The sequence below is a fragment of the Candoia aspera genome, chromosome 6 (assembly GCF_035149785.1).
Source record: "Candoia aspera isolate rCanAsp1 chromosome 6, rCanAsp1.hap2, whole genome shotgun sequence".
NCBI lineage: Eukaryota > Metazoa > Chordata > Lepidosauria > Squamata > Boidae > Candoia > Candoia aspera.
The window spans coordinates 43634599-43658848 of record NC_086158.1 but is presented as its reverse complement, the minus strand read 5'-3'; the positions used below and the strand labels follow the sequence as shown (position 1 = coordinate 43658848).

The 24250-nt window shown below is 37.1% G+C and overlaps 1 protein-coding gene across 1 annotated transcript in view; it reads right to left on the bottom strand.

Moving 5' to 3' along the window:
* The window catches only part of INPP5D (inositol polyphosphate-5-phosphatase D), an 88172-nt gene that overhangs the window by 4931 nt on the left and 58991 nt on the right, over positions 1-24250 (bottom strand). The window contains exons 14-25 of the mRNA XM_063306894.1: positions 21596-21692; positions 16483-16621; positions 14160-14268; positions 13584-13672; positions 13338-13419; positions 12331-12420; positions 12099-12212; positions 10582-10664; positions 8426-8513; positions 6014-6163; positions 2874-2970; positions 1081-1197 (exon numbers count right to left, since the gene is read on the bottom strand). Coding sequence (XP_063162964.1) covers positions 1081-1197; positions 2874-2970; positions 6014-6163; positions 8426-8513; positions 10582-10664; positions 12099-12212; positions 12331-12420; positions 13338-13419; positions 13584-13672; positions 14160-14268; positions 16483-16621; positions 21596-21692 — 1255 coding nt within the window. The remainder of the gene's footprint in view (positions 1-1080; positions 1198-2873; positions 2971-6013; positions 6164-8425; positions 8514-10581; positions 10665-12098; positions 12213-12330; positions 12421-13337; positions 13420-13583; positions 13673-14159; positions 14269-16482; positions 16622-21595; positions 21693-24250) is intronic.

Below are 24250 nucleotides of genomic sequence, written 5' to 3'. Positions count from 1 at the left end.
TATGTTATCTGTTCACTTAGTTAATTTTCTTTCATTTTAAAATAACTGTACATTTTTATACTCTGTAGTTTTTTTATGGAATAGGAGCTCATATACATGCTTTCAGATGTGTCCTGTATTAGACAATTGTCCTGCCTGCCTCATAGAATTTTACCAAGAATCCAGATGACAATATCTTCTATTTTTAACCATCCTGTATTTTCTCACTGTTTCTTCCATTATTTTTCTTACCACAAAAAAATCCATTCAGGAGGCAAATGTTTTTTGATTGGTAATGCTAGAAGCCATTTGAAAGCACATTGGATTATAAACTGCTGACCCTCCTGCTAAAAATAACCCATGTGGAATATGTAAAATGCTTCAGTGTCAGCTAATTAAGGTCAGGCCAACTGTAAATTCTGAAACTGAAGTCACCAAAGTAAAAAATAAAGTCAATAGTTAGAAACTCAAGTCTTATAACATATCTTCACAAATAATTTAGTTCAGCTTTCAAATTCATTTTTTTAAAAATACTGTTCTCTCTTTAACAGGGAAGCATAAACACTCTTTTTTTCAAGGTCCTCAGGTTATTTGCCATGCACTAAATATATCCAATCTGTCAAGGAAAACATTTTCTTGCATTTTTGTTTGAAGAAGCAAAATTGTAGCATCTTTTATAACATGTAGCATCTTTTATAACCCTTCATCCGAGCTAGATCAGGAAACTCTTTCAAGACTTCTACAAATTTTTAGCCCTCTGAAGGAGTTACAGCAAAGTTTGTCCTAATCCTTGAACATTTCAGGATATGCAGTATAAAAGAAAAGAAAAATGTGACTGTAGAGTATGCACAAAAGAATTCTTATTCCTATCAATAGATATAGGAAAAGGGGAAAGAATTTTATAAGAGTTCTAATTGGGGTTACATCTGGAGAAGGGAGAGTTAAGCTTTCCTTCCTTAGGCATTATGCCCCTAGCAGAAATGTTCCCACTTGCCCCGTGAGTAAGGTAACAAAAACGAAGAATCCCTCATGTGGGATCAAGCCACACAAGTGATACAAATGTACAGTGAGGCTTCCTCAAAGGTGACGTTCTGTGGTTACCGCACAAAATCTTCTCTGCAAGCTTCATCAAGAGATGCTGCGGTTCCCCGAAACCGAGCAATGGCGGCTGCTTCTTTGGCTACCCAGTGAGTAGATCTCCTGCTGGAAACAGTAACCCTTTCAAGGAAAAGACAGGTGAGAGAAGTTTGAAATCTTCTGAAAGATAATTTTTTCATATCACATTTTTTTTCAGTTAGAACTCTTACAACCATGACAACGTATGAGGATGGCAAAAATACATGGCCTCAAGTATGTGTATATATATGTTCAATATTTATTTATTAGTATAGTAGTATTTGTTCCTTAGATTCATATCTTGTCTTTCCTCTGGGAGCTCAAGGCAAAATCACCCAGTGAACCTCCATGGCTGGGGGTGGATATGAATGTGGATCACCCCAGTCCTTTCCAACACTTTAACCATCCTGCAAACACTGCTCTTAGTAACTGAATCATGAGGAACACTGAATAGCCATAGAAAAGGATTTAGGGAAAGAAGAATGAGATGCTATTTTGAAATAAAAAAATAATAGTCTCATTTAAAATGAGAGAGAATTCTGTTAAAACTAATAGCTAATGCCATGACTATAAACTATATTTACAAAGAAATCAGTCCCATATGTTTGAGAGAATCTGATAGCTTCTGTCATTTCTGGTGAAAACTTAAGGTCAATGGATGGCTGTGGTACTATATCTTTAAGGAATACATCATGATTATAGAACAAAAAAATTATCCTCTACCCTAAAGTAGTGTTAAATGAGGTGAGAATGAAAACTTATTATGTAAAGAACTACTACTATTCCTGTTGACAGCTGTGAGACAAACAACTGCTAAAAACTGGGAAGGTGAACACTGAAATCACTGAATTTAGGTTACAGATATCTGGGATATAACAGTTACAAAAACACTGATTAAAGGTGATTAACGTTCTGGGATCAACAGGAAAAAAATTAGTATTGTTGTTCCACCTATACCAACAATCAAAATGATTCTAGATTATTGGTATGCCATGGATCACATTAAAAAGTACTAAAATGTTTTATTCAGATCATGTTGAGTGCGTATGTTTGTTTTGGTTAACTCTGGAATTTTAGGCAATGTTTGGTTAATTTGGAAATTTTAGAACATATCACCCACAAAGAAAAACATGGCTTATAACTTACCAGAATCACCTTGAAGAAATATTACTTCCATATTTTGTTTATCGTAATTCAATAACAAAAGCTATTCTTCCTCCTTCAATTTTTAAATCATTTTTGAAAGACCTTCTTGACACCAGTCTTAATACTGGTGTCTGTTATTTGGATGTTGTTTTTTGTAAACTGTAATCTACTATGGTACTATTACTACTATTTATTTTCCTCCCAATAAATAATAAATTAGACAAAAATGATTACATTGCTATTGTGATTGATTGTAGATAGATAGATAGATAGATAGATAGATAGATAGATAGAGTGTGTGTATATGTATGTATGTATGTATATATATATATACATACATACATGCATACATACACACACACGTGTGTGTAAATATCTGTGTGTGTGTGTGTATGGAAAAAATATTAGTATCTCACTCTTTCTCCAGTCATAACCTTGGGTTTCCTTAGAGAAAATATTGACATTTTGTTATTGTATTTTTATGATCTGCCAGGTAAGAATCCACGGATCCAACCTTCCCAGTTCTTAACTTGCCTCTATTGCCCTACAGACCACCTCTGCTGAGGGTATGTCACGGCTAGTCAACATATCAATCATATTTGAATACAGGCAGTGAGCTGCCTCCAACCTACTTGTTGATTTGTTCCCATTCTTTGGCATGGTCTATACTGATCAAGCCTCTGATTGGTTTTTGTCCAGCAGTCTCATCTCGTTCAATTTTCACAAAATCTGAAGGCAAAAGACTCATATGAAGTATCAGTGCTTCTTTATACCTATATAATGTTATAATTATCATTGACTAACATAAAGTATTCATGAAGCATAAATTCAGCTTGAGGCCCAAGGTAACTACTGTGGTTGAACTGGGTGGTGAAAATAAGAAAAGTATAGCTGGAATGCTACCAGTCAGATAAAATTACTATACTTCTGAGAAGGCCCAACTGCTGCCTGAGACAGTGGGAAGGAGGAAAGCAATGTGAAACCAGATGCTACTCACTGCTAACTCTGCAACTTCTCATTCATCTCAGAGGGAGCATGACTGGAGCCACCCATACATAAATATCTCTCAGGACATTCCCTGTTTGGGTAAGCAACATTATGCACAGTGCAGAAAAAGAGTAAGAAGTAGCGAGGAAGAGAAATGAAAGGCAGTGGATAAAAGAAATGGAAATCTAACTAAATCTAGTTTACACCAATCCCATTCACTATGCTTTTCTATAACTTTCTACCTTTGCAAACTATTCATGCTTCCACCACATCTGCATACCAATTCATGCACTGCCTTTTGTTCTTTAAACTTTCACCTCTCTTTTTGAGGATCTCATCAACTCCATTCAGTCAGAACTTTCTTGATCCTTCTTTGCTCTCAACACATTCACTCTTCTTTCATATATATTTGTTTCATGATTTAGTCCTCATTCATTCTCTCTTCATGGAAAAACCACCTCAGTTTACTTCTTTCATACTGGCTACTTCACTTTTGTATTCAATCCACATTCATTCATCATTTATTCATATTTCTATCTCATCTTCTTTTACCACACATACACTTAACTGACATATTTTCACTGCATTCAATATACTTTTATGTTTTCATAACATACCCAGTTCGTTTATCCATGTTATAATGTGAGAAGAGACACGCTCTTATACATAGCCATTTACACTTCTTTCATTGCAACAGATTACATACTACCACTAGCTTTCCACCAGTGTTTGCATGTTTTAAAAATCTTCCATTCATTTTAGCATCTTAATCTTTTGTAAATATTCTACTAAGCTGCACAAATTCATCTTTTGTTGTTTATTCGTTCAATCGCTTCCGACTCTTCGTGACTTCATGGACCAGCCCACGCCAGAGCTTCCTGTCAGTCGTCAACACCCCCAGCTCCCCCAAGGATGAGTCCGTCACCTCTAGAATATCATCCATCCATCTTGCCCTTGGTCGGCCCCTCTTCCTTTTGCCCTCCACTCTCCCTAGCATCAGCATCTTCTCCAGGGTGTCCTGTCTTCTCATTATGTGGCCAAAGTATTTCAGTTTTGCCTTTAATATCGTTCCCTCGAGTGAGCAGTCTGGCTTTATTTCCTGGAGGATGGACTGGTTTGATCTTCTTGCAGTCCAAGGCACTCTCAGAATTTTCCTCCAACACCACAGTTCAAAAGCATCCATCTTCCTTCTCTCAGCCTTCCTTATGGTCCAGCTTTCGCAGCCATATGTTACTACGGGGAACACCATTGCTTTAACTATGCGGACCTTTGTTGTCAGCGTGATGTCTCTGCTCTTAACTATTTTAATGAGATTTGTCATTGCTCTTCTTCCAAGGATTAAATGTCTTCTGATTTCCTGACTGCAGTCAGCATCTGCAGTAATCTTTGCACCAAATTCATCTACTTGCTCTATTTTTTGCCATGTATGTATAACTTGCAATCATGCACTGTCTATTCCTTATTAAATGCAATTACTTTAATCTTTGATTCATTAATTCAGATACTTATTTCTCATTGCATCATATAAACATTCACTGCAAACCATTAAGGTTCTCAGTTAACAACATGGCATAATTTGCATTAAAAGTATGCATAATATTCTCATCCCTAACCAATACTGTATATCTCTAACACCTCATTGTAGGCAAGCATTGCTTGTGTATTTATTCAGTTATACATTGAATAGTCAAGGGGAGATTATAGAACTTTCTGTTCCTCCCTGCTTGATGTTGAACCATTCACTCTGCATTCTATTTATTCTTACACATGCTTTATTTCCATCATACACTGCTGTTCACACATCTAACCTTCAACTCATGTAAAGTATTCCATAATTCAAACTTTATTGAACATTTTTCTAAGTGTTCAAATCTTCTTTCTCTCTCCATAGTGTCACAACTGAAAAAGACAAGCCTATATTACAGACAGTCAGGCAGAGGGCTCCCTTTCATTTGCCTGGAAAAAGGAAGGGAAGGCTAAACATGTCCTCTGTTTCCAAGGTTCCTGTTTTGATGATGGAGAACGTTTTTATTTCTAAAAAAAGCGTATATGTTCTAATGCCAAGACCTTTTCAATAACTATAGTTCTTTCCTTTCACACATTTGCTACCTGTCAGTATCTGTGGAATGAGTGTACAACTCTAATGTCACCACTCTGACAAGCTTCATCCACACCCAAGCTCTCTGCACAGAGATTCCTCAGGAGGTGAAGTTCCTGCTAGAGAAGGCAAGCCCTGTTAATGGGATAAGTGTTGGGAGATCTGATGATATTGAAATCCATGAATTGCTTAAAGCTAGAGGGTCAGGCCCAGGTTGGACTTGTGAATTCCATGACTTTCTAACATATTCCCGATGTCGCGGCCACACTTTAAAAAGTTTATTTTTTATGGATTTTAAAATGACAGCGAAACATTTCCCTCCCCCAGCACTCCGCACATCTTTTCCTTGACCCATATTATATGCTGTGCTTATACCCTCACAATCTTTGGCAAACACTAGGGCTTGCCCCATAAATTCCAGGTGACAACTCAGTTCTCTGCGGCAGCCAAGGTCACATCCTGAACTAGGCAGGTGTCTTACATAAACAAGCCCAGGTCAGTTGCCCAGCACCATAGAGGGAGTCTGGAATGGAAAAACACTAGTTTCTGAAAGAAGTCCTATGAGCACTTTCTTACACAACCATTTTTGGCTGGTTGTAGCTACCAGAAAAACAAAAACAGCTCTTTCAGGCTCAGTACATTGCCTTTCTTAGCCAAAAGTATGACTGCACTGGAGCACTGGCTTACCATATAATTTTTCTCTCTGTTTCCCTTGGGATGTCTGCAGCTTGAATTCACCCTGGAAGATCCCTGTCTTTTCTCCATGGTGTGTTAACACAGTTTGGATAGGGACTTGGGATTCTGCAGCTCCACTTCGAAGGGCAATGCAGCCTTCACCTAGAGAACAGTAAGGGAGCTGATTTTTATGGGATAGCAAAGGGCATTTCCTTGCTCACATATAACTAAACAATCAGGAATATAGCTGCAATCTTATACATACTTCCCTAAGTCTCAGAGAGTAGATTTGCATAGAATTACACTGAGTGCAAACTAATGTGAAAAGGCACATAGAAGCACATGGATTAGTGATGGTTCTGATTAATTCTTTTGATTGGAAGCTTTCCAGAGGCATCTTGCTGGCCAGTGTTAGAAGTAAGATACAGGACTAAATATATCATTGGTCAGATTTACAGCAATTCCATATTATACCCTAAACTGCTCATCTTCCATGCTGCTCCTGACTGCTGCTTAAGACAACTTCAGAAATTCCAGTCCAGGCTGCAGTGGGTTGGCAATGGGGTTGGGTTGATGCTCAGACTAGACTTCGGCCACCGCAAGACCCCACATTCATTCCACTGGTTCATGCCCCTTTCCAAGTGAGGGAAGTCTCGTGAGCTGGCTCCTGTGTGGACTGGCCTACCAGGTCCTGCCTTTTCCTTTTAGGGACTGTTTCCTCCTCATTAGTCCTTATGGTACCATTGTTGCTTTGACACTACAATAATCGAAGCAATGGGGAAGAGGTTGTTCTTTCATTCCTAAGTTCCTCTGAAGATCCATGGAAACTTTCTAGCAAGGAAGAACTTATAGTTCAGCTAAATTAAAAAAGTAATAATATTTCTACCATTCAATTTAAAAATATTAAAAAATAAATGCAAGGGAAAGGAAGTTTTGCAATTATGTGGGCAGAGAACAGGAAAACAAGGACAATGCAGAAGTGGAAAGGGTGTATACTGGAGATCTAAGTGATTATTGTCTTTGACTTAATGGGCCATTGTTGAGTCTTCTACAAGATTATAAAAAACCAGCAATTGCTCTTCAGCAGAAAGCAAGACAACTTGGCAGCCCAGGATCAAATGGCTGCAGAGGACAGTGACCAGCTGCTGGAGGTGAGGTGATGTGCTAGGCGCTACAGCCAATTGCAGCTGGAGCTGGAACTGTTACTAGAACAAAATGAAGTGGTGGAGATCATCTGCTCTAAAGGACTTAAAAGCAGCTTCGGTGGCAATTAGCGGTTTTGAATCGAAGCTAGAAAACACAGGGGTGCATTTGCAGTAGGCTGGGAGTGCGAAGAGGATGACATCATCTGTTCTTACACTCAGGAAGTGTGAGTGGTCCATACTGGTGTTGGGTCAAGCAGAAAATGTGGATCTGCCCTTAGTAGGACTTTTTCACATCCTTCCATTCATTTTAGTAGGTATCATACAAAATAATTTCCCACTGCACTCAGTGGGCCCAGTGCAATCAATTTACAATACAGTAGTTGGCCATGTTGTAAACAAGTTTTGGAACTGGCTGTCCTTGGAGTCTGATGGGACTACAATTCCCTTGCTGACCAGGCCAGGAATTTTAGAATTGCAATCCCAATACATCCAGAGAGTGGCCAGTTGGAAAAAGCTATTGTAAACACTAGAAGTTCAAATACAGCTTGCTCTCTCCAGAAGGAGAAGCAGCATATTTTACTGAATGCCAGCTTTAGAGGTCTAAGTAGGTGTTGTGCAGTGCCATTCTGATTTCAGTTTAGAGTAATATAAGGTATGGAAGGAACCAACCCTAATACAAACATGCAGGTATGGGGTTATTTAAACATTTTCTACCTCCCCACCATCAGTTAATTGCTTTGCAAAATATCCACCTCCTCTTGGTCTGCTTGTGTGCTTTTAAGGAAAAACTGTGCTGGTACAATAAGATTTTTTTTCTTTTTAAAGTCCTTCCACAGGAGAGAGGAATTTTATAAAACAAGGGGCTGTGGAAGAGGTTTATGCTTCCCACACTGGTATCGTTTCTCCTTATATTACCATAAACAATAGTCTGCAAACTACATACCATATTTAATATCATCTGTCGTTTAGCCACAAATCATATTATCACTGATGAGAGATACTAATTCCTGAAAAATGTATTTCCATTCAGAAACTTTTTGGAGATGGATAAATTTGCAAACATGTGCCTTGTGCAAAAATCTTGGACCCCTCTCCCCCCTTATGCAAGATTGCATTTTATTTATAGAAACTACTGTAGAGTAATAGATTTCTAAGCAAAAAAGAAAGCTTAGAAATCTGAATATTTCAATGCCTTTCTCTTTTACACTCTGAACAACTTGAACAAGTTGTAATGAGGTTTGATTTGTGTAAACTAATCATATGTTTGTGTAAATCTTACCATAAGATTCATCACTGTCTGAAGATTTAATGCTGATCAAAATGTGTTGGTCTAACAGATATTCTGGATCTGAAATAATTGGAGTCAGCTGCAAGGAAAACTCAAGAATTCAGTAAAAATAGAGGAAGAAATATATTTATGAAATCTAATATCAGTAAGCAGTATCTATTTCTTGTGAATGTGTCTACACTGAAGGTGCTATCTTACATGCATTGTACATAAATTGTAGTAAACTTTGGATTTCAAGGGATTTTTTTTCCTGGTCAAATATGTGCAAAATATGCACCTTTGCTCTGATGTTTTATTTATTTCTGTTAGCACATCATAAATTATACTGGCAGAAGGACATATACTTGACAGTGAGCTTCAGCTAATCCTGGATCCTATACCTGCAGGGCACGTACTTCTCCAAATTCAGTCAGGTGCACTTATTTGTATAGTTCACCTGAAAATATAAGAAATACTGAATGTTGAGAGTCTTAGAAGTATAGAGTCCAGGGTGTAGAACTAGTTCAATGTCACAGCTAAAGGAGACTGAGATGGAGATGGGTGTCTATCACTCAAGACATCTTGTTGAATTGAAGGAGAAGAAACTCATCAGGCTTTTTCCAAATTTTAATGCTGGAGTCTGGAATGTAACACAAAGGAAGTTAACCGGGCTTCCTAGATTTGTCTTGGCAGCGCTTAATTGGAAATCCTCTTAAAGACACCAGCTGGAATTTCATTTCAGCATGTTCTTCCAAGCAATTTAATTATCCATGTGTTCATTTAGTATAAGGATTTGAAGCAAGACTCTGAGAAAGCTTTCTGTACTCTGTTTTATTTCTTCCCAAACTAATACCCTTCAGATACAATCTCAGAGAGTTAGGGATAGTACTTCTGGTCTAAAATATTTGAAGGGTTTCAGACTGGGGAAAGCTGGCTTATCTGGAACAATAAAATACCTAAGTTCCAAGAATTAGAGGGAAAGTAGAAGACAGATCACTCATGCAATGGGTTTTTTTTGGAAACATGGAATTGTGATTGGTCCATGTATTATAACAATCATCATCATCATGGCATGACATCATCATGCTGCCAAAGACAGAATGGAGTGGGTAAAATGATGCCCCATCATCATCAAAAGGACATAAATAACCATGAAACATTGCACATACAGTCATAAAAACAAAAGGCATGTTGAACCCAGCTCTCTTTCTCAGTTTCAATTCACTTTCTGCACAGCACAGCCTGTGCTTGGAAAGTGAAGTGTTCTTCAAAGAAGTATCACCTGACAGTCACTGTGAAAAATCCTGGTTAGGTATTAGTGGGTAGATGCCTTTGCAGAAGCCAAGTGTCTGGCCTTATCTTCAGCCCAACCCAAAATGATTCTGGAGAATAATATGCAGTGGCTTCAGGGCCTAGCATTGCCAATGGGAACTGAGCAGATCTCAATCCCTATCTACACCAGCAATTACATGGTCAGTGAACCATGCAGATTGTGTTCATGGCAAAAATGGTGTCAGGATAAGAGAGAAAACTCATCAGAACAGCCAGAATGACTTTAAGATGCTTGGTCTGGAGATGAGACAAAGGTGGGGCATAGGAGAAAAAAAAAAGCTGGCCAAGAGCAGTCGGCAGAAAAAATTGCCATGGTATGTTCATGTGGTGGCAAATGAAAGAGAGCCCTCATTGAAAGATTCTGACCATGTGGGGTGGGTAAGGCAGAAACATTGGCCCATTTTTTTGCACAGACATCCATAACACCATGATTGCCCCTTAGTATGATGTAAACATTTCAATGTGTTCCAGATGATGTTTATGCAGGCAAATTACTTGCAGATTAAGACTTTAGAATTACATGGCAAGTAGCAACAGTTCTGTTTGGTAGGTTGCTAGTTTGGTGCTGTCTCATGGAAGACCAAAACACATAGGATGAACACCAGTGTCCTTCCCCTATAATAAGGGAATTGTTATTGTATTTTATATTGATTTTATATGTTTATGTAACCTGTATATATATTTTATTTTATTACACAGTAATCTGAAGGACTATAATGATTCGTTGTTACTGGTCTGAGATGTATAAAATTCACTGGTTAATCTGCATTATTGTTTGGATATGAATTAAATCAGTTATTATGTAAGCTACGTTCAAACAAAACCTATCAACCTACCTTAGGAAGGGCTTCGACAAACTTTACCACCAGTTCCCCTTCATTTCCTTGCTCATTTTCTCCCTCTTGGCTCTTTACAAAGCCTGTAAAAGTGTTAGAAAAGAAAATTAGTTGCCAGCTGGAAAAGCACGAGCAATAACACAGACATTTGCAAAACTAAAAAAACAAACAAAACCAACTTGGCAGCACAGGGAAGCTGAAGAATGGAAAGCACCTGCGACTTTCAGCCTACGATCCTAAATGAGTGCTTACAAAGTGCATTTGCCCCTGACCTCATTGGGTTGTCTTCTTAATATTTCATTCCAGTTAAGAAAATCGTTAGGAGGCTCAGTACTTGCACAGACAAGCAGAGAAGGAAAATATGACAAGTCTTCCTACGCCACTCAAGATAGCACAGTTGAAATTCTAATTTAAGCCTTAACACATGGTTTCCATAGAAATATATGCAAATCTCTGTACAGCCTTTTTTGTGTGGAACATGGTTAACAGAGCTATATGTCATCCAAATAATGGAAACAGGGCCACAGAGATATACTCCCCCCCACATCCTGCTTGACCCTTTGACAAAGGACAACATAAACAGCCCATTCTGGACATATATTGTTTCATGACACAAAGAGCTCAGATTTAGGAATCCAGAAATATGATCTTAAGTACCAGTGTGTAGTTATGTTCACAGAATTATTGCAGAACAATAATTTGATCCTTGTGTGCACATATTAATTCTTGATCTTGCAAAGTCACAACTATTTTTAGGCTGCCAATTTATAATGACATTAAGCTTCAGCCCTTTAATTTAGATTCCAAAGACGTAAAAGACACTTATAAACAGTGATTTTTATAGCCACTGTAGATTAAATATAAGTAATATAACTTATGAACAAATATCAAAGAGTGACCATTTAAAATGAATCATTTTCCCTCAAAGCTCGGGTCAGTATACATGGCTTTTAATGTGTCACTCTCACAACAGTTCTGCAAAAGATGTTCCAGGACATGTTAATCTGAAACTGGAGGATGCTGAGGTCAATGTATGAATAGGAAAAGTGTGTACACACATACACATACACACACATATACACGTTCGTACATCACATGTTCAGGTGTGTATATTAAATATTTCACTGGTGGATCTGTATTATAAGAAAAGTTGTATTATAATATCATCCTTTTTGGGGAAAATATTGAGCATTCAGGTCTGGAAATATAAAAGTGTTTGTAAAAGCAAGTACTTTTTATAAAATTTCAGGTGAAAACAACAAGGAAAAGTTTGCCAAAAACAGCAATGAAGACCAGAGATTTTCTGCAATGAAGATTCTTGCCTTTCAAATGATAATGTAGACAGGATATATTGAGAAGTTTTTAAGTAGTTTGTTATTTCATATCTAATATAAATATTTTGCAAAATGGTGAATGGGACATAATCTAGAAACAGTCTTACTTCTCCCATTAATCCCTCCAATGCAATTTCTAAATAACACAACAACAACAACAACAACATGGGCAACAGTACTTACTTTCCAGGCAGCTGGAGTAAAATTCAATATAGAATTTTGTCTGTGACTTTGTCTTGAGGACAGCACTGCAATGGAGGAATTCAATCTGTCCCAGAGAGTCTGTGTACTTATCGTCTGGGGAAAAGAGAACACATGTTAAGGTTGGCAATGACAGTGTTCTGCAAGATTGTTAAAGGCATTTGAACAATGGCTTAAAGTTTTGCACCTTTACTTAGGGGAAAAAAGTGCTCACCATTCTTAGAGACAAACTGAGATGTGACAGCAACTTCAAATGTAGCAAAAACAGGACTATGATCACTTGTCATAATGTCAGTTGTGCATCCTAAGATAGGAAAGACAGTTAAGGGTCTCTGTTCTTAATTTTCTAAGGGAGGAAAGAATAAAATAATTACTTGGCCTAACTGATCCTTAAGAGAACAACACTTCTATTTTCCAGTGAGTTGTATACAGAAAGAACTCAATAACCAGCACACAACTCCCATGACATGTCCTTCAGTGATCTGAGACTAGGTTACCTGAAAAAATGTTCTAACATGGTTCCTTCCATGTATCAGCCTTCCTTAGATTCTCCAATTTGCTGAAAAGAGTCAAAGGTACAGTATTTGCTCTTTGGCATTATCTTCCTAGAGTTGTCTTTGTTCTTCTTTCAGTGCTAGGCTTAAATTAATTTGTCCTCTTTATACTATAAGAATTCTGTTTTGCACTAGCATTTCATGTTACAGTTCTACTGTTTTAATTGCAATTTGATATATTTTTGTAATGTGTTATGAAGACTGATGAAGAACAGCCTATAAACATCCTAATTTCAGATCTGGCCAGGAGCCAAAATTCCCACAGAAACAATTACACACACACACACACACACACACACAGATTCATTAACTGTGCTTTGGATGTGATTTCTTTTGGACATCAGACTTCAGCTACTTCACATTTTTTAACTGAGGGAAACAGAATATCCTAGAAATAATTGCTACAACTGAGAGCCTTTTCTGGCTTAGAACCGGGGGGGGGGCAGGGGGAGGAGGCATTCTAAGACTTGCAAGGTGTATTGCTCTCACAATTATTCACAGCCTATTCTCTTCCCCCCACATATCTTAGTTTAAGGAGAAAGCATTTCTCAAAGATAGGATGTCTCTTGTTGAGACTTGGCAGTGAAAGGCAATTCTACAGATTCTGCTCTGAATCATTTCCGCTTAAGCCAGCTTTGCTGCTATTTTCAATCTGTTATCTACCCACCATAAGACTGGCACACCACATGCACCAAGGGATATGATTTCCAGAGAACTCGATCACACCAGGATGGCAAATTGTACTTCATCTGCAAACAAAAGACAACTCAATATCAAGAACACAGCACTCTGTCAAAAGTTGCCAAAAAGCCATTGATTTTATTTTCTTCATTGCAATGTCTATCAAAAGAGAAATGGTGCTGGCAACAGTTATCAATTGAAATGCTACAATATGCTAGAAGTTATGGCATACCCCTGTTGCTTTTTGCTTGGTGTAGACATAATTCTCCCGGGTGTTTCTTTCAAAGCGATAGGTTGGGGCAAATGTTATTTCTTCCTCCTCTGAAACAGACAGATGGCTGATTATTGTTTTGACTTAACTGAAGATCAAAAACCTGACAGTGCACTACAGCAATCTCATGCACATCATTGTAATTATCTCCTATAGTAGGTTTTAGCACATGGTTTAGTTATTTGTGTGGTGTCTCTCACCATATGGGTGGCGCAATTTTCTTTATGCCATTGCATGAGGAGAGAATGAAAGAGACAGAAAGATTGGGTTCATACATCACATAATAAAGCCATAATTTGGTCTACATTTCTGTAAATGATTCATCTAATTTGGTTAAGGAAGAAAACGATGGCTTAATGTGAATCACAAATTGGTCAGATATATGTGGTAAGCTATACCACATGATGATAGTTTCTATATCAAGCAATTACTCTGACAATAAGGGATCAATTTGTCCTTCAATTATCACTATCTTATCAGCTTATTTTGCAGGATATTTGATTCTAGGCTTAAGGACCAAACCTAGTAACATCTTACCAAACTGCAGAAACACCTTCTGATCCTTCTTTTCAATGAGGAGCTGGTCAAAATTAAGCAGTTCTGTATACTGTTGCTGTTTGATTTTCTGAATGATATTTTCTGCTTCCTGAGAAGAGAGGAAGTGTTATAATTAACAGATACACCATCTCTCTTATTTGTTTTGTTTAATAAATGCTCACTTACATATAATTGATCCAAGTACAAAAAAATATGTTCAAGGTCAAATAAAATTTAATGCATAACTCTTAGCACTTTTATTCTTAAAAATGTTTTAGTGCTGTGGGGAAAACACTTGCCTTTATTTTTTTTCCTTTGAAGGCACTACACTAATTTACTTTTAAGAGGACATTAGAACAGAATGAAGGGAAAAGTAAAAAACTTGTTTCAAAGCACTCTCTACTCTGCTCTCTACTGAAGTTCTCTGTATCTGCTTATAACTAAAACTGTAAGAGATTCCATCATTGATTTCCTGTCCTACACACATTTTCTGTCTTGTAGCAGTTGCAATTGCATCTCTTTTTTGTCAAAATTATACCAGATTTTATTATTGCATTGGAATGAATGCATCCAGAATAATACAATGGAAAAACAGAAATTTTCATTTTATAAACAGAACTAGATGCAAAGCATTTTAAGTTATTTAGACTCTCTGACACATTAAGACTGTAACCCTATGTGTCCTTATTTGGAAGTAAGTCCCATTTACAAACTCTGAGGTTTCAGTCTTACAAATAGCCAGGAACAAATAGCATTCAATCAAGTGGATATATATAGCATTCCATAATAAATATCTGGTTTCCCAATTATTCTATTTTTTTCTATACTGTTCTCTTAATATCTTTTAATTTTTCAGTGTTATGGATCCACAGTATTTGCTTGCTTAAGCAACAGCTAAAATAAAAAAGGCAAGTCTGCCTGTTTCTTTCCAGTGGACAGCGTTAATATTTTGTAAGTGATTTTTACATCCTTATTTTTCAGCTGAGTTTTGGGGGAGTCTATATGCTTCTTTACAGCAGATAAACACACATGCCTCCCTTCTTTTTAGAAAAAAATGTATATAGGAGATTCCCTTCTCCTGTGAAGCTATCATTTATCTTCTGCCCTTGACATATAATATATAGGGGCAGAATCCCATGCCACTGCTAAATCAGAGTAAACACTACTGTAACACCAAAAAACCAAAAAACAAAAAACCTGGGAGATTCTGTTGCTCAGAAGATACTTCACAAACTGAGGATGGGGATGGCCATGTCATTAATGGAAAAAGCAACATGGTACGAATCCTCATTGCCATGAACTGTGTAAGCAGCTCAACAAATCAACATTTTTCAGTGAACTTTCCTTCTGAACAATCTGTTCCATCTATATTAACCACTCAAAATCCCTACAAAAGAAGATGGATCAAAGTTTTTATTGTTTCTTGGGGAATGGAATGAATCAGTTGCAGAGTTGTTGTCAACATTTGCTCTCTCAAGTTTTCAATTCACCTTGGGTGAGGGTGATTGAAGCCCCCACTTTTTTTTTTTTTTGTTCCTATCTGGTTATGTTATTTCTGCCATCTTTATTCTTTTTTGTTTGTTTGTTTCCTTGTTTTTAAATGTTTTTAACAAATTGTAAACCACCCAAAGTCACTGGGAGTCAGGCAGCATATAAATTTTAATAATAATAATAATAATAACAACCACAGCAGCAGCAGCAACAGCAGCTTGGGGACCGTCTCATCTTTTGATTTGATAGGATAGTGTCACTGTATGTGTATATATCCTTTGAAGTGAGTGCCATGTTGGGAGGTAGTGAACACTCCTTCATTTGATATGCCAAAACAGAGGCTGGATAAACATCTGGGTTTCTGCACTAAGGAACTTTCTCCTGTTTTTACATTGCATGAAATCATGAGGCCTCATGACTTACATAAGACCCTGCCAGTTAATATAGTGCAAATTTAATTTCTGCTAAAAACCAGAACTGATGTTCCCTAAGTATTGTGCAGGGAAGTTTCTACATACGTGCAAAACAAGGTAGGAATATTTTAGTAATGGGGCTTGCAACTAAAAGTATGCATTCCTGTACGATTCATAAGAGTATGTTTGTGAGCAAGGAAGGTTCCAGTTCAAATCTCATTTTGGCTATGAACATTCTCAGTCTCAGTTTTTTATTTGCAAAATCTGAGATATTAATAGAAGCTTAATTTGCAGATCATCTATAAGGATAACCAAAATAATGCAAGTGATGTAAATGTAAATATTCTGAACACTTTAAAGGAACTTCTTATAAATGCTAAGTATTATCAACTAGTAGGGAATTGAAATGGTTCTCCAACCATTGGGGATAACTCTAAGCGGTAATTCAGATCTCCCAGCCAGAAGAGATGAGTAAAACGTTGAGTGATGTTAAATGGACTCAAATTCTTGTCTCCCAGGGACATAAAGCGAAGAATACTCATGTAGTTCTGATTTCGCCTGATAAAATAAGAAAAGTATGCTCAATATACTGTTAAATTGTATAATTCCTGACCACCACCATCAGTAAAGACAGTTAACTGGAGACAGTGTTAGGCTAGATAATCTCAGAGTACTTTAAAATATATTCTCAAACTTTCCCAAGGCATTGTACGAATAAATTATCATTTCTATATAGCAGTCTTCTGCAAGCTGGCACTCCCTGTGTGTAGTGTACAACAATTCCCATAATCTTATGGTGGGATTGTTGCCCAACACATCTGGAGAGCATCATGTATAGGGAAGGCTGCTAAGAAATGAGCTGCTTTTAACTGAGTTATCTTTCAGCATTTCTGTGCTAACTGAACTCAGCACTATTCACTGTACAATTTTCAATGGAGGAAACTGCCACCTTTCTACAGAAAAGGTGCTAATTTGCTTGGTTTTAATAGCCATCACTTTCCCTACCAACTACTATACAGATCAATGGACTAGTGAGATGGACTATGGCTAAATGAGTCACAGGGCTCATCCTCAGATCCTGCTAACTGTGGCACAAAGACACCCAGCTATGTCCTCATGAAGCAGTCTTGGCTCATTCCCAAGCCACCATGGAGGCAGCTTAAATTCATCATTAGCTATTCCAGCTATCTTCTAAAGTAATCTAAACATCATTGTGTTGATATTACTGTATGTGTCACCATTTCCACAATTCAATAAACACCTGAAATATCTCTGCACAATGTACTGAAATTATTGTGTTGTTGCTAATTTTCCTTTCTTCCTCCGGATATAATGTGAAAGAAATCCCTTGCAATTCAGCTTAATTAGAAACTATAGGGACTTCCAAATGATCAGCCTTTCCATCTCCTACCCCTTCTTAATCCAGTTAAAGGCTGATCCAGGTGATTTTGCAAATTTATTTAGACACCATAGCATCAAAATGCTATGAACATGCATAACCATCTCCCGGAGAAAAGGGGAGCAAATGATGAAATGTGTATCACAACATCATCATGTAAATGCCACATCTTATGTACTTGAGTCAGATGTCAGGATGCAAGGACGTAAGGGTGGTACTTGTGTGATGTCACCATATGTTTTTTTGATGTCATTGTGGTTTGCTGTGGATGGCACTGTAAACTTAGCCATATCTGGATGTTTCAGAATATAGAATTCAGAGAAATTAATGCCCAATTAGTACTTGTCCTTTCTGACCAATAAGTAAGGACAAACAGGTTTTAGCTAATCACTGCTTGTTTGATATAATTTCAAGCTGTCCAATAACTGAACTCCTTCTCTTACCTTCCCCCCCACAGCAGTTTTTCCAGGTTTGTGCCAATACAGTCATTCCCTCATGTCACACACAAATACACAAAAGATACTAAATTACTAGAATTGTCCCTCTCCAAAGTTCCACGTGTTTGTGAAAATTTGAGCACTGTTTTGCAATAAATAAATAAATTCCCAAAAGCAGTTTGAGGGAAAGTTGCTTGTTAAAAATATATACACCAATGCATTGAAAACCCTCAGACCTAGGGTTTGAAACAGGAAGAGCAAGGTAAAGAATGTATGGTAAAACTGGCCAAGAATTTTGGGTATAATATTCAAATGGATCAATGGGAGAGAATGTTGTTAAAAGGTCTGAAATTCACATTGTCTTACAATTTCAAAGAAAACTTTAAAAAAAATGATTTACCATTGGTATATGACACCAGAGAAATTGTATAAAAGTACTTCTAATCACTGTTGGAAATGTGAAAAACATGAAGGGACATTTTACCATGCATGATAGACTTGTGAAAAAGCGAAAAGGTAGTAGACACATATATATATGATGATGCAGAGAATTTTTAAAAATTAACATTCAGATGAAACCGGAACTTTTCTTATTATGACTTATGGACACTCAACTAGAAAAGGCTCATGGATGCTTGGTTTTATATGATGTAACTGCAGTGAGGCGATTAGATGCACAAAGATGGAAGACTACAGAAACACCAATAATGGAGGAATGGATTGTGAAATGGCTGAGTTTGCAGAAATGGCTAAATTGACTTGTTTGATTAAGGAGGGAACTACAACTATTTTTTATAAAAACTGCTGTTTTCAGGATTTATTAATTTAAAAGTTTTGTTTATCGGAAGAAAGGAACTATGATATGCAATATGGAAAGGTGGTATGGTAATTGCTATGTTTGCAACTTCTGCAAAGATTGGAAGTCGCTTCTTTAGATATCTTCCTTTTTCTTTCTTTTTTGTTATCCTTCACTTTTTCTTTTACCCTTTTATAGTCTTTTTCCTTTTCTATTTCTTCTTCTGGAACAGCACACTCTGACTGTAGATCCTTCCTTGTGTAAACAAGCAATAAAACCTGCTTGTGATACCTATCATGCTACTTCATTCCCTGTGAAAAGGAACAGTAGCCAGGAGTCTTTTTCTATCCTAAGTGTGGCTGTGCTACAGCAAGTTCGAGGGCAAATCTCCTTGCTTCCTTGTAATACAGAACCACCTCCCCGGATAGGCCACCCTTCAAGCAATGAACATGCCAGGTGGACAGAAGGGAGGCCCTGCAGTTTGTGTTGCCATGGGAATGTGGAAGTGTGAAAGGAAGCTGAAACTCGGCCATAGCAAGGAGGGTAAGTATGGTGATTTAACACAGCTCATCTCCTTTGCTTTATATAGGCACATGTGCTGAATTTTTAGTTCTAGTTCCATAGAAGCAGAGAGTTACAGATTTCACATACTAATCTAAATGATTAAGATATACAATGGTCCTGGAAGAGGAATGTTCCCTGTTGACCTTTAGCAAAAGGAACCACAAACAAAACAAAACATCATAACCTCCCCTTAATCATCTAGTATTTTCTTTGATGAGGAGACTTTATAATTTCAATTATCTATATTCTTTTTCTGTATATGATCCTGGGAATGCTATGCTGCTTAACAACTTTGGCATACTGACTTGCTTATTCCTGAAAAAAGAAAGCATATTTAAGCCTTAAGGGACTGTATACAGATTGACCATATTAGCCAAAGTTTGAGAGCTTTGTTTCCATCTGTGTTGACTATAGTTTTTGAAAGTATACTGAGTTCAGCAAAGCTAAGATAAAACATCAGTGTCTCTGTGAGTAGGAAAAGGAACCTGCTGAAATACATTCTGTATGTTCCATATTTAATGATGGCTTCTTGAATCTATTTATGTAGCTCATGTTCTAATTTTGTATTAGCTTAAAACATACTTTTGAAAGTACTCTTTAATAAAAAAATTATACAGTGCTCCAGTCCAGATGAGAAGATCACAATGCATGGAAGTGATTTTTTCCCTTTTTGTGTCTTTGTGTCTTTTTTTCTGTTTTTGGTAAAAGTTGCTCTAAACTGTTATTTCCCTTCAAAGTGCTATTTCAATAAAGTTCAGTTTTGAGAAAATGGGAGCATGAAAATAACAGCATGGTGGTAATTTGTTTTTGCTAGGAATGAACGCTTAATATAATGCAACATCTCTCAAATGTTTGCCTCCAGATATGTTTCTCTACAGATTCCAGGGTTTGGTCAGCACAGCCAGCATTTGGGTCCAGTTCAGGAAAACTGGCATAGTATGTACTGTCATTTAGCACTCTCCCACATTACTTGTCGCACATTAAAACTGCCTCATTATTGAGGCAGAATAGAGATTGGTGGCAATAAGGGCAAGGCAATTTATGCAGCATACTTTTCTACCGACTCATGGATTGGAGGATAACACTTTAACACAGTGGTCTGGCTGTGTCCTCAGTCAGCATGCTAAGCATGTTCAGTCTTGCAATTGTAGAGAATATATGTAGCTCAGGGTTAGAATATTGAATTGTAGGAGTTTTCTGACATGGTTTTTCATTTGCAGCCTTTTTTTTTTAACCCCTGAGGTAACATTTTTAGTGCTATGATCTTGGAGAAATAAGGTTTGTTGCCTAGCTGTGGAATATATAGTTGCCTATCCTATGAGCCTGGTATGTGATTGGGTGGGCTATGTGGCAGTCACATAGCAACACACCCAACAGCACAGCTGAGATAACTCCTATAATGCAACATGCTCAGGCTTCATCAGCCTATTTCTGAGATATTCTCCTCCCCCTAAAGACTTTTTAATAAATCTGCAACCTTGGAATTTCCCTGAGCCTTCTAATACTTCCATCTACTATGAAGATGATGCTATTTTGGCATTATAAGAATCTTTACTTAGAAGACGAACAATCAATTCAGTATTCAGAATTGATATTTTAAAAAATACCACGTGCTGGGAAGTAAAAAACAAAACAAAACAGGAGAGAATTGTTGCTCAAGACCACCTGCAGCAGAGATGTACAACTAATAAAACAGTTGGAGGCAGCCACCAGAAATCTATAAAACTGATATAAAATTAAAAATTACAATTTGGTATCAGCTTTTATAGGTTTTTGGTGGCTGCCTCCAAAGTGTTTACTAATTGTGACAGATGGGGAAAGATATTAAACACTTGACTGCGGATGACTGTAATCATTAACTATATCTGATTTTAGTTTAATGTAAATAACATAAAATAGGTATTATGGCCCCATCTACTATTTTTTGGAGTGGGATCCATAGCATGCTGCTCCAAAGCCAAGTATGTTGTTCATTTCTGAGGTAAAGGATATTAGTAGCCAGCTAGGAAAACACAGCGATGGACTAAATCAGGATTCTGGAACCTCTGATTCTCAGCATAACCATACCACTGATCATATTGGTTAGGGCAACATCTGGAGGGTTCCACATTTCACATGCCTGGAGATGAATCATCTAGCTATCTTTTCTGAAAAATGACTACAGCAATTCATTACCAGGAGGAAAAAGGAGGGTTTAGTGCCCCTGTTCCTCACAGAGATAAGCTTTCGCACTACTAGCTTTTTGCATCTGGTCACACATTTGTACTCAGTGGAAACTCTGTAGTACCAAGCAACAGGTGCCTCAGGTGGCCCTTAGGAAGGCAATAATAATTTACCTCTGTTTCTTTTCACTTCCTGAAGTCAAATGGCTGTTCACAAACCCAAAGGAAGTTCCATTAAACATGAATGACACCCCAACAGCACCTTTGTTGCCTGAGTTAGAAAATGAAAATGAAAGAAGAAACAGAAATATTTTAAAAATAAGTCCTTCCCCTTGCTATCTAAGCTAAAACACTTCTTTGAGGATGCAGAGTTGAGGAACAGAAATCCAGTGAAGGTTTTCTCAAAAACTTTTTTCAAATGTAAAAGCTGAATTTCTCTTTACCACTCAACAAAACTCCATCAATCCATTAGAATTTTGTAAACAGACCAAGAACTCCTTATAATGTTAATTTTAATTGAACACACAGTTCCGGCAAAATTATTTCTGAAAGTAAACTGTAATAGAATTATATATATATACCTGCAAAGATACCAAGCATTCCTGGATTCCCATCATACCTGTATTTGACTTATGAAGATAAATGTATAATTTATCATTCAACTTAATGACAGTTGTTGATTGTAATGGTTTGTGGAAACACTTCCATGAGCCAAATCTTAGTATGAGAAGTAGTGTTAATCTCTACCCCCTCCCTCCACCCATTATAATGTCTTGGCTCACACATACAGTATACTTATCCATTGTCCTTCCAAACTCCTCCTGTTTTTCCTATAATTACAATACTATGCATTAGTGTATAGCAATCAATTATTTTATCAACACTGGGTAGATATATTTCATTGTTCCATTAGCATATGAATTCAGAGAAAAAAATGCATCTGAAAAAAATCTACCACAGTGGCATCAGTGGGGTTCCAGGGGAGGTTCTAACTAGGAAAACAATTGCATATCTCACAAATTGCTATGGGAACCATATACAGATTCTAGTATTATTGCCAGCACATAAGACCATTTTCCAGGTATACAGTCCACATTATGTTAACAATTTGGCTGAGAAAGATGAAAAGAAAACAGTTAATATCAAGAGGAAATGTGAGAAAAAATATGATTCTTTTAATATTGTCTTCGTCTTTTTCCTTCAAATGAATAGCCTTTGTCCTCTCAATTATAATACCGAATCCTGCAAAATATTTAGTATTATTTCATTATGATTCAATATAGTTAAACCACAACAGATAATTCAAATCTTCAACCTTCAGAAAAATGCTATGCAAGCCAAAGAAAGGCAAGCTCAAGTAGTGCAAGTTCAAAAGAAATCACACTTATGTGCAAATGTAGTCACTGTCAGATTGTCCTATCACTTTTGAAAGGAAGGGCAGGTATTATTATTATTTATTTATTTATATTTCAAATTTCCATCACCACCCATCTCCCCCCAAAAGGGGGAGCTTATGTTATATGCTTTCTACTGTATATGTCATCCTAAAAGGCTTCTAGTATATCAAATTTAGTGCACAACAATAATCAGGGAATTAACTTCCAGTCTTCTTTCCTTGGCTAGTGATGCAGACCAGAAAGGAACTGAAGCTGAAGTAGCCCCTTCCATCATTGCCTGTACTGAGACTGATTTTTTCCAAGCATGTTTCTCACAGAGTTCTCTTTAGCAAGATTATTTGAGATGAAAGAGGCACGGGTATAAGAATTCCAGCAAGTAAACTATTTTAAATTTTCAACCAATATATATCTGTGTACATTACAACAGCGACTTTCTGAATCTTACAGCTTTCCTATGAACTAGTGAGGAGGGGCTTCCTCACTGGTAACAGGGAAGCTTGTAGCTGGTTGTTTATATAATGATCTTTTAAATCTTGGAAACAACTCTTGCAGTTATAATTACTCCCAAGTCCTTTGAGATCTCACAGGTGGTGTCTACTCTGGAATTGCTTGTAACTGTAAAAGCCTTGCTTGTGATTTAAAATATTATACAACCACACACTTTCTGCAAAGACTCTAAAAATATCACTTCGATAAAACCAAAGTGTGAGTTGACTTTCTTGGTAAGAACATCATGAAGCTCAATGCGGTAGTTGCTGTCATGAGAAAAGAATAAATCAACTTGAAAGTGCTGAAAAGCAATGGGCGAAAGATTTTGATGGGCTGTTGAAAGTGAGTAAGTTCTAGATGAATTGATCTGTTTACAGGCAATGTTTCATAAATATACAGATATTATTTCCTGAATAATTCCTATAATGCGGCTACGTCAGTTTTGATGTTGTGTATGGAAAGCTTTTCTTACTATACCCTAAACACAAGCTAGATAGAAGCTGCATTCCATCTAGGTACCCCCTTTCATTCGTAATAGAGGGCATGCCCATTACCTATGATACTTCACTACTGTCCAAATAAGCTGGATCTTTGGAATGGAAGGACAGGAAGATAAATATTTTTTCCAGATTTGATCCTTCATATACTTCAGAAATGCAAGTTGTTTAATGGGGCATGTTTAAGTGGTAAGGCAAAAGGAGATAAACCTCTTTTCTTTATCATTTCTTAAAATTTATTCCTAGATTCTGGATTGAAGAAATTCTCTGATCTGGAAGCCACAAACATATTAATTCAGCTGGGATCAGAAGGGGAAAAAGAAGTAGCAGCCTTTTTATTTATATCCATTATATTTCCATTTTTTTAAGAAAAACAAATTTGGACCTCCTAGTCTGCAGTAAGTTTCTGCGCTGCAGTTCCAGGGTGACTTCTGGGATTCATGTAG